The sequence below is a fragment of the Convolutriloba macropyga genome, chromosome 8, assembly GCF_964194025.1.
Source record: "Convolutriloba macropyga chromosome 8, txConMacr16.3, whole genome shotgun sequence".
In the NCBI taxonomy this organism is placed as follows: Eukaryota; Metazoa; Xenacoelomorpha; order Acoela; family Convolutidae; genus Convolutriloba; species Convolutriloba macropyga.
In genome coordinates, this window is record NC_134475.1 from 56,539,145 (window position 1) to 56,551,595 (window position 12,451).

General features: G+C 28.8%; 1 protein-coding gene across 1 annotated transcript in view; it reads left to right on the forward strand.

Moving 5' to 3' along the window:
• LOC142345119 (uncharacterized) overlaps nt 1–12,451 on the forward strand; it is a 66,478-nt gene that overhangs the window by 15,920 nt on the left and 38,107 nt on the right. Inside the window, exon 4 of the mRNA XM_075397205.1 lies at nt 442–691. Coding sequence (XP_075253320.1) covers nt 442–691 — 250 coding nt within the window. The remainder of the gene's footprint in view (nt 1–441; nt 692–12,451) is intronic.

A 12,451-nucleotide genomic window follows, 5' to 3' on the forward strand; every position in this document is an offset into this window, starting at 1 on the left:
TTGGGAAGGATTTGGCCAGTTAATTCTAGATGGTGACTGATATTGTTGACTATTGGTCATTTTGCATTGAGAGGAAACGGGATCTTAGATGGCATTAATTTCTCTACTAAAGGCTAATTGTACACATGAATCCAAAAACATTTTTTTTCTGATAAAGCATTTTAATTGTTAAGATGAAGATTTTATGAAAATTGAATTTTCGAATTGCGCTATAAAAACTTTAAAACGTTGCTTAAACGTTTTAAAACGCAGCAAAAACTATCAACAACTTTTGTCTTCTAAAGTTCCCAAAATACCATTATAAAACATCTGTTCAAATACCTGTCAAAACGGCAATCTCCTGCTATTTTTTGACCGTTTTAATCACAGTTTTATCAAGTGGGAAGTGGAGTGCGAATCATAGCGTAAAATCTGATTAAAAACAACCACTTTTACTTTTAGGCTCCGGTGAGTTCCTCTTCCCGAGTCAATAAGTCTGGCTCATCGAACAAACAGGGAATCTTGAAGCACACATTTGACAAAGAACAATTACGACAGGCTTGGCTCAATCATGTCAACAAAGGCTACACAGGTCCTGGTCAAACGCCACATGCTGGAGGGAGTTTGTCTCAAAGTATGGTCGCAAACAATGTTCTGGCTATGAACCAAATAGCGTCTTATGGATCCTCAAGAATGTCATCACAACGCGCAGGTTGTATTTTTGATTGACACGGTCCGCGTCCAATCACAAAAAAAGTTTTAAAACGTTGAAACTACCACCAAACGTAATCGTTTATAAGATAAAGGTTGACAATAATTGAGAAGCTCTAGTTTTGATCTTAATGTCAGCTTCGGTAGAGGAATGAAGTCTAGAGGAACAGGGATATTTTTGGTCCCACTCTTATCGTGTCTTGTCGTAGGACTTCAAAGTTCGGTCACGTGTCGGAGCTTAACTCATGGTAAACTGATGACTCTTTCTATAAATGCTTTCTGTCAGAACAATAAACAAAAAATTTGCTGATTGAAACATGAACTTAAAAGGCAGCTACATGGGGTTATTCGCGGTTTTCGTTGAATATAAGTAGTAAAAAAAACTTATGATCATGCTCTTGTGTCTTTCGTACCAAGAATATTTTGATTGAACATTTAAATTATTAAGTTTTCCAAACATAATGCAGAAATGAATAGTATATATAACGATATTTTCGCACCATTTGAGTGAAAGTTGTATTACTAGATTTTATGGTGAGATTATTTGCGCCATTAACGGATAAGTTGTGGACAGGAACGGACAGTTCGTTCCTAAATAAAATAAGAATATCAAAGTCAATCGTCAAGCGACTTTTTGAAATTAATATTAGCAACTTTTGAGTGAAATATGTAAAATGATGTAGGATGAGAAAAACATCTTGGTTGTATTATGTTCAAATACATCTTCGATCCTATTTTGTATATGAACTTGTAACTCTAACTTTTTCTTTTAAAAAACAAAAATTGTCATGACAGCTAAAAGAGATAGATTCAGCGAAGAATTGGGTTTTACAACCCGAGATGCACTTAGTAGCAGAAGTGATCAACTGACTTCGATATAAAGTAGTGGATAAAATAAGGCTTCCAGCCACCAGCAAAATTTGACCCTTTCTCCAAGCGCTAATCACGCATGTCGAATCTGGCCAAATTTTACTGATTTCTGGAAGCCTTGTTTTATCCACTACTATATGTTAGCTCCAAATTTGATAAAAATTAAAAAATGGGAACCAAAAATAAAGCAAAAATCAAAAAATCAAAGCAAAATTTACATTTCACTCTTAAAGAGTGATTCACTTTTATTCGGAGTGATCCCCCAGTAGAAAAGATCGCTCTTTTTTGCTCTTAAAGAGTGATTTCCTCTTTTTTGATATATTTTTATTTTTTTATACTTTTTATTTCAAATTATCTATACTCTTCAATGAATTCATATTTTCTTTTACTTTTTCTATATTTATTCTATTATTAATAAGAAATGATACAAAATTATAGTATTTACATGAACAACTATCAGTATAACTGCTCAACTGAGTTGTTTTGCAAATTCGAAGATCCCCAGTTTGGGTAATATCAGATCTGGGAACCAGCTCCACTGATCTTTCAGTTATATCAGGGAACCTGCTTTGCAGATTTCTACTAAATCCTCTAGTCAATTATATATCTGGATGTTGTTTCTTTACATGAGCCCGTATCCCATCATATCTCACAACAGAAGTACAATATGGACAATTAACTTTAGCTGAAGTACAACTTCTTCATGTATACTTACCCTCATCAAAATTATTTAGTGGTTTTATATAATTACACTTATTACAACATCTAGTTAATACTTCTGAGCTGGGTTAAGGTTAGGGTTGGGGATAAGGTCAGGGTTAGGATTGGGGATAAGGTTAGGGTTAGGGTTGGGGTTAGGATCTGAGTTAGAGTTATAGTCATAGATAGAACCAGAACCAGAACTAGAGCTAGAACTGGGGTTAGAACCAGAACTAGAACTAGAACTAGAACTAGAACTGGGGTTAGAACTAGAATTAGAATTAGAATTAGAATTAGAATTAGATTCATTTTTTAAAGAACAACCCCATGGGGAAAAATCATTAGCACAAATACCACTTAGTATTATATTACCACACATACATTTATCAGTTTTATCTTTATGACATGATTCATAATGATATTTTAAAACAGCAATGTTTCCACATTTATAGTTACACTCTCAACATTGTAAAAGCATTTATAATATGGTAAACTTTAATATTTACCTAATCCTTCACAGGGTAATATTTAGCCATGATTTCAATTAAATCTTTAGTATTATCTTTAGATGTGATACACTCTGCTAAATATTTATTTCCTAAAGTATTCAGTGTATTAGTTTTACATCTCTTATCTAAGATCAAATCAAGGTCTAATTCTTTTTTATCTTTAACAAAATTTATAATCTCTTCTCTAAATTCTTCATTATTTATATATAGTTTGTTTAAAAACTTTTCTCCATTTCTATTCAAAATTCCCGTTTCTTCATTGACGAAGTCACAGTTACATTGATCAGTATAACTGCTTCGTGTTTCACCTTTCAACTCTTCTCCATATCCAACATTAACTAATGTATTTACTCTACTCAACATTGTGCTTGCTCCCATTGCTACAGTTCAAGCATTTCTTGATATTGAATAAGGATGAAAACAATTAAATATAAATAAACCTCTGCCTATAATTCCACCAATATTTGATAAAATTTTCATACCCTTTCCCATAATCATTTATTTAGTTAGAACATCATTCTGTATTTTAATATTATTTAAAGTAAGAAGTTTATTAAAATAAAACTGATAATTATCATGATTAATAACATTTCTATCTGTTGCATTAATCATTAGTGGTTTCATATATGCTATAAGTTTATTTATGTCTTCTCTTTCTAAATCATCTTTTAAACTAAGAGCTTTTAAATCAAGGAAACCAACTCTTGAATCATATATCATTGTTCTATTACTACTAATAATAACAAAAGTGTTTTCCTTTTTATTATATTTAATTATACCCTAACGAAGTTCATCTGACATTCCATCTGTATAATTATAATAGTTACTATTTAATTCACCTATTATTTTATTGAAGTCATGTTCACATTTATATATCTCATTAAAGTTTTTAAATAGATCAGGTCCATTATAAGTTGTTAAATAAATAGTATCACAACTCATTCTTGCTGTATTAATTATTTGAGCTGGTTTATGACACATTACAATCAATTGAATATTATAATGTCTACCTTCAGTAAAATAATAACCTATATCCTTATTTAACCTATCACCCATATCATCAAGTACTATTACACAATTTTGAAATTTATGCATGTTATTTTTTGTGATCATATTTATATCACATTTATTAAACCCAGTATAAAACTTATTAGAATCAGGATCTATCGAGTCTTTGTCATCTTTACAAACTATAACTATTTTTTTAGCTTGGTCTTGGTTTTGGTTTTGGTTTTGGTCTTGGTTTTGGTTTTGGTTTTGATCTTGAACTTGACCATGGTCTAAGTATAACTTGAAGTATTGTCGAATAAAATATGTTTTACTTTTAGATTTGAATTAGATTTAGATTTAGACTTAGACTTAGACTTAGATTTAATAAATTTATTATATAAAAATGCTTATCCTAACTTTTGAGGAATTCAATAATAAATTTAATATTGATAATAATGCTATGAGTGATATCAGAATAAAAGATATAGGCAAAGAGATAAGTCTAACAGCAATTGGAATTGTAATGAGAGATGATAAACCAGAAATGGTAAGTGAACCTAACTCTAACATTATTGTAAATCTACATCCAACTAAAGGTACACATTGAGTTTTAGTTATAAGAAGAGAAGATGGTCCTGTGTATTACTTTGATAGTTTTGGTGTAGAAACTCCACCTTTATTTTTAGAAGAATATGTTGATCTAGGCTCTAATGAGAGAATACAACAATATGATGAATCTTATTGTGGGGCTTATTCTTTATACATGATCTATCTTTTTGGTAGAGGATTTAGAATTAAAAGTGCTTTGAATATTCTAGTTAATCAATGTAAATATCCAGGTATATATAATGAGTGTTTTTGTTTAAGTTGTATTGTTAATGATAATGCTGATGATAATGTTAATGATAAAGATAATGATAATGATAATGATAATGATAATGATAATGATAATGATAATGATAATGATAATGTCAATCTCAATGATAAGGATAATGTTAATGATAATGATAATGTTAATGATAATGTTAATGATAATGATTATGTTAATGATAATGATAATTTTAATGTTAATGATAATGCTAATGATAATGATAATGTTAAGGATAATGATATTGTTAATGATAATGACAATGATGAGATTGTCTATCGGAGAAGTAGTTATAATCAGAGAAGTAGTCCTAATCTACGAATTAGTTATAATTCGAGAAGTGGTTTCACCGATCAGGGGAATATATCACCCCCAAGAAATAAAATACTCCAAACAAATCCTATTGCTATTAATATATATGACGATCTATATTCGTGGTTAAATGATGATGATATAATTACTGAAGCCGCATTCCCAGATAACTTTAGATGTATAATATCTGGTCCTAGTGAATGTGGTAAGACATTCTTATTAAAAAACTAATTCTAGCTAGTATATATTTTGATAAGCTATACATCATTGGACCTACTGGTGATCAGTACCATGGTATAGAAAGAATAAACCCAAAAGCAGATGTTCAATTTATTAAAGATATAAAAGATTTACCATCTCCCGATAAACTACCCAAAGACTTAAAGAAACTAATGATACTTGATGATGTTAAAGCCAAAGAACCAGTTATTAATGAATACTTTTGTTGAGGTAGACATAATAACTCTAATATGATATATCTTAATCAAGACTTGTTCTCTCTGGATAGGCAGAGTGTTAGAGAGAACTGTAATCTATTTATTTTATTTGAACAGAGAGGTAAAGTCCTAGCATCGATATATCAAGATTTCTTTAATAATGTTGAACTTAGTTATAATGATTTTGCTAATATATGTAATAAGGTATGGAAAGAGCCTTATAATTTTATTGTCATTGATATAACTAAAAATAAAATTATTAATGGTAAGCTAAGAATTAATTGGGATAGGAAAATTTTGTAGTTTAGTTTCCGTTAAGTCATAAAGATAAAGACTAAACTAGATGTAAAGTAAAACTTAATACATCACCATTAAAGTCTATAGGTCTTCCATGCTCATCTTTAATATGAAATTCTATATATTCTATTCTATCTTTAGTTACATTTTGATATAAGATATTAGTTGGTATAATATTTATCAAGTAACCTGGTGGTTCTGTTAGATTAAAAGTATATAGTATGTCTGTATCTTTACCATTATCTTTAGCTCCAGATATAATATTGCAATGAATGTTAACAGTACTAAAACCCATAATATCATTAATTTTCTGAGATTTATATCTACCTTTTTTATAAATTATTTTTCTAAATCCTAGTAATGAGGCTAGTGAGTTTTCTATATCAAAGCTGAGTGCTCCTTGTTTTATTTCCATTAAACATTTCATCGTATTCTTATCGGGTTCTATTATAACATTACTATCAGTTTCTTCTTTTATTAATTCTGCTATATCAGTTAACTCATATGCTCCCGGTGTAATAGTTGAATATAGCAATGGGATTCCTTTATAATTATGATTAAGTATAGATGTGATGTTTGGGCTTGAGGTAGAGATAGGGTTAAGGTTAGGGTCAGAGCTAAGAGCCGAGGTAAAGCTTCATCATGTTCTATAACAGTACTAGCATATAAGAATTGATTGTTTCTCCTATTCACATTAAACACCGAATTATAAACAGATAATCTAATTAAACCTAATTTTGTTGTATTAAGTATAGGTTCACTAAAGTTAAACTTTTCTGTTGGTTTCATCATTCTAAAGTTAAGTGTATGCTCTTCTTTAGTTTTAGTTAAAGCTTCATGTATCTCTTGTAGTTCATATAATATCAAGTTGTCTGTCGTTTTTTATCTAATAAAAATGGATTTTAATTTGGATACAACTTATAGTTATAATATTGATATACACAAAAGTAAGATTATAAAATATAAACCTAATAATCTGGCAACAATGAATACGGTTAATACTAACATTAATATCATACTCAATAGAGAAGAGAATCACTTAAATTTGCGTGATTCATATCTAGAGATAGAGTTTGTTGTATCAGATGATGCCGGTGGTGTATTTGCTAATGATGCTAATATTAGATTAGTTAATTATGGTATGATGGCATTGTTTAGTTCAATTAAGCTTGAAACTAGTGGTGGTAGGACTATTGAATTTATAGATCATTGTCATCCTAATCTATTGATGTATAAGTTATTAACTAGTACTGATGATGAATATGAGAGTGGTTTTGTTAGAAATCAGGGCAATAGAGATAGTCAACTTAAAGGTGACCATATTGCTGCACAACGAGGTCATATGTATATGATGATTAAGATGAGTGATCTATTTGGTTCCGTAAATGATTTAGAAAAGATTATATATGGTTCAGGATTTAAACTTTTATTAAAAAGAAATAATAAAGATAGAGCTCTATATAGAGTTAATGCTAATCCTGGTGCAGTTGCCAATGATGGTAATATAGAAATTAGAGATATATCATGGTGTGTACCTAGTATTGATCCTAGTATTGATAATAGAATTATTGTACAAAAAGGGTTTAAGCAAAAAGAATAATGTAGACTTTAGTTATTATGAAAGAAAGACATTTTATAAGAATGACCCAATGCTACTAACTTCTTGTTTGATCTAGGTATGGAAAGTGGTGTGGAAAGACCGCAATATATAATAGTTGGTTTTGAAAATAATAATGTTAATGAACAAACTCATGATGCAAGTACATTTGATGTAATGAATGTTACTGAATGTTATTGTAAGATTGGTAGTGAGTTTTATCCCGAGGATAGAATGAATATTAATTATGGAACCAATAATTATAATGAGGCTTTTAAAGAGATTGTTAGCTTTAATAAAGATTATAATGGGCTACCCCATAATATAAAACCGTATATAAATCATAGAACATTCAAAAGTAATTATAGAATATATGTATTCGATACTAGATATCAAAGGGATCATATAGGTCAACAACCAATACAACTTAATTTTAAATTTAGTGCTGCAGTTGCAGATGTTATATGTCACGCATTAGTATTAACTAGAAAGGTTATTAGTGTGAATAGTGATGGTAATAAGATGGTAGACATAATATCATAGATATAATTTAAGTCATAGATATAATTTAAGTCATAGATATAACTCTAGCGATAATTATAATTTTAGATATAACTCTAGCGATAATTAAAATTTTAGATATAATTCTAGCGATAATTTATAATTATAGTATAATATAGTTATTGTTATAATTACATACTTTTACTTATACATAACCATATACTTATACTTATACTTATAGCTAGTCAGCTCTAAATGTTACTCTTGTTAATGCCTAGCTATTTCTTATTAGTATTAACAAAACCTTTAGCATTAATAATGTCTAATTTCTTTTTATTCTCTAGAGCTAAGCCTCCAGCTTCAAGCTTAATCTTAGGCTTAGGTCTAACCTTGGGCTTAGGCTTGGGTTTAGGCTTAATAACAGCAAAGGGATTATACTTTTTAACTTCCTTTATTTTTTATATATAGAAATGAGTCTTTTAAATAAGTTCAAAACTAATTCATATTGTGTTGGAGGTAGACATTATAGTGGTACTGTTAATATAAGAGGAGCTATCACTTCAAAAGGTACTAAAATGTTAAAGGTAATTGTGCTTTATCTAGAAGGAATAAATCAATGACAGTATCTGATGCAACAATAGAAGCAGACAGACTTAAAGATTTCTTTAAAAGTGTTGGTAGAGCTACAGTTAACTTTGGAAAGAAAGTCGCTAATAATCCAGTAAGAGCATTAGAAATAGCAAGTAAAATAGGAAGTGCAGCTGCATCTAGAAACCCTAAAGCAGCTCTAGCGGCTACACCTGATTTAATCAAACTTGCAACTACTGGTGAAGGTATAAAAGTAGTACAAAAAGGAAGAGGGTTATACTTAGGTACAAAGAAAAGATAATCATTTGATTATGATTATGATTATGATTATGTTTATGATTATAGCTATGATTATGATTATATATTTATCGATAAATATTAATACTAATATTATTATTACTAAAAACATTGTTATTACTAAGCACTAAGGTCTTTAATCTAAAAAAATACTCAGCTTGTTTTTCTTATTCTTCTTATAATCCTCATATAACTTAACAAATTCATTATACTCATCATTATCTATTTTATTATCATTCATTGATTTAGTGTATAATTTAATAAACTTATCACTAAACTTTTTACATAAAATATACATTTGTGAATACTTTACAATTTTATTTCTAATTTTAGTATTAATTGTTTTTGATAATGAACCACAAACAGTTGCTGTAGCAAAAGCTGTTGGTATAGAATAAGCTAATCCTATACCTGTTAATGAAACTGATGTTGTTGTTGCCGTTGTTGCTATAGATGATAATACTATTTCTGTTATCTCAGCTACGTTAATATAATTCTTATATCTACTTAACTTCTTATTATAGTTATTTGTTTCAGTTTCATAATAATTTCTAATATCTTTTATAATGTTAAAATTGTTGTTAAGTTTATTATTAGCTTGAATCTTTTCGTTTATCAACCTTTCTGATACTGATGACAAATCTGGATATCGTAATCTTGCACTCAGTGCTGTTGGATTGGTCATTGCTTTGCTTATTTTCATTAGTAAAAATTCTTTCTATTTCTTTCATTATATCTTCTTGATTAAAACTATAATACATCTCAAGTCTGTCTTTCTCTTTATTATCAAGTAACTTACTTTGTAAAAGTATAGCAATTATAGATTGTACTATAACACCTCTAAGAGATTTATTGTATTCTTTCATTTCTCTCAGACCGTTAGTAAACATTTCATCTAGTTATATGTTAGTTATACTCTGATTAAACTTATTATTATCAAATTCTTGCTTTAATTGATTATATTTAGAGATAGTATCTGCAGCAACTTTATTACAAAACTTAACAGTATTTCTGACTTCATTTGTTGATTCAATAAACTCATTAATTTTTTTTTCATTAACTTGTGTTTCATTTAGTTGTAATGTTTTAGTTGTAACTTTATCAAAGTCACCCTTTCTTAGTTCAGTTATGTTTCTATTTAAAATGTCTATTTCATTAGAAGAGGATAATAAGTTATTGTCACAATACTCTTTATTAACAACATCTTTTTCATCTATCGGAGGATGTACATTTAAAATTTTATAGGTATCCTTCATATCAATATTATCATTATCTTCTAGGAATAACCCACGAGCCTTACTTAGTGTTAAGTTGTTCCCATTCCCTATATGACGTTTCGCTTGATTGAATCTGTTTCTTGTCATTATTTATTTTAAGAAATATATTTGATGATTCTAAAACTTTATTATTAGATTCAAAATCAAACTCAGATTTCAATAGTTCCTGTTCATAATATTTGCCTTCTATTATCTCTCCATTAATATCTTCTATTTTATATGTTGGTGGATGTGTTTTTAGAACTTCATTCACTTTAAACAATTCTCTATTGCAATTAGAAGTGTAACCTTTACAGAAGATATTACTTTTATCTACATTTCTTACATAATCACCAACGTTAAGTTTAGGTTTATTATTCTTAAAACTAAAAGTGTATTTAACTTTATCAGGATTATTAGAAGCGTCAACCGGTGTCATATTAATTGTTGAGTGAATGTTATTGTTATATGTTACAACAGCATCAATTAATATATTTACCCAATTACCATCGCCATTGATGAACATAGGTTTATTTATTATGTGTAATAATGTTCTATTGAATCTCTCTATGAATACAGCCTTTAAATCACTATATTTAGAATATAGCTCTATCACTGAAGCGGCTTTGCCGGTTCCATATTCTTTAAGTAAAGATTTAAATGTTTTAGTGTAAAACTCACTACCTCTATCTACCCATAATTTTTCTGGTTTTCGACCTTCTGATAGGATTGTTTTAAAACCATTAGTTATAGATAATCCAGATTTATTCTTTAAAGGAATAGCCCATGCATATTTTGTGAATATATCTATAACTGTTAATATAAACTTATAATTATTATTGTATTTACTTAGAGATGACTTACCAATTAAATCAGCTGACCATGTTTCATCTTTATATAGTGGTATTTTTTTTTGTCTTTTAAACTTTGTTATTTGAGGACTGAATACTTCTTTAGCTAGTTGTTGTTGTTGTTTTTCCATCATTATTCATTTACCATAGTTAAAAACAAAATTATTTAGTTGGTCTTGATTAATAATATTCATAGATAATAGTTGCTTAGATATAACTAGCATTTCATCATATAATCCATCATGACCAGCTTTTGTTTGTAATTTTAATAATTCTAGTCTTTGTACTAAATTATTTGGGTTGCAATTTAATCCCCTGCCAAATATATCATCTCTTACCTCCATTATACGTTTTATTGTTCTATATCTAGCGCTTTTCTTATCCCCTTTTCCTAAATCATATCTAATATCCTTTAAAAACCTTTTAATTTTGTTTCCATCTTCCTCAACCTTATCATCATATGTTACATTTGATTTAGTAAGAAAATCATTAAATCCTTCTGAAAACTCATATACATTATCCCTAACTAAAAATGCACCCTGCTCTAGAGTTATATCAACACCATTCATTTTATATCTCCTACTAGGTAAATCTACGAGTTTTAATTTTAATTGAGGATTAGTTTGAGCCCCCATGTCATGAAGAAGTTTGAATGTTTTTGTATCAACATAAACTGGTGCTATATCTTGAGTTTGCTTTATGGTCCCCTTTAACGTTTCACCAATCTTGGAAGCAGTTTCACCCATCTGCAAAGCAGTTTCATTAAACTGGGAACCAGCTTGCTCGATCTGCGAAGCAGTTTCACCAATCATCTTAGTTTGTTAATCTAACTCGTGATTTTGCCAATCTATTGCTCTTAATGTTTGTTCACCTAATGCTAGATTCCGTTCACTGTTTTCACTGATAGTTTTAGTTAAAGGATCGAATAACTCTTCTATTTCACCATAATATTCTTGTTGTTTTAATTTATCTTCTAATCTATTTCTTCTGTTTTGTTTTTCTAGATTGTTTAATTCTATAAAATTATCTAGTTTAGTCATTTTATATGTATTGAAAAATTATAATAAGAGTAAAAAAACGGATAATGAAAACAGCTTCTCTCTTAATCTAAAAAGATGTTTAGCTTGTAAAAGACGTTGTAATACTATAGATGAGTTTATTGATCATATTCAGGAACCAAATCATGATGATTTAATAAATTCAATTTATTCTAAACATGTAGATGGGGCTAAGAAGATAATAAAATTTCTAGAAAATAATAAAAAAATATAATAGCTGGAGCTACACTATATAAGAATACAATCATGGGAGACATTATGGAAAAATATATGGCTCAGATAATGATTTATAATATACTAACTACCAACCATATGGATGTAATGAATGAATTAGGTCTATATTTGTTATAAAAATTAGCAAAGCTCGTTATATAATATAATAGCCACTTCAATTAACTTTCTATCATCATTAATGGTTAGTTCTAGAATATTATTAACCAGTAGTTCTTTGTCTCCATCTAATGATCTGCGAAGCAGTTTAGTAAACCGCGAGCTTTGCTCGTTCACTGATGCTTGGTTGATCATTTTTTAATAAATCTCTTTTGAATAGATATAGATTCTCATCATGAGGATAGCTTTTAATATTATTTACATAAAATCTTTTATCATCAAATGTGTTTAGACTAATCTT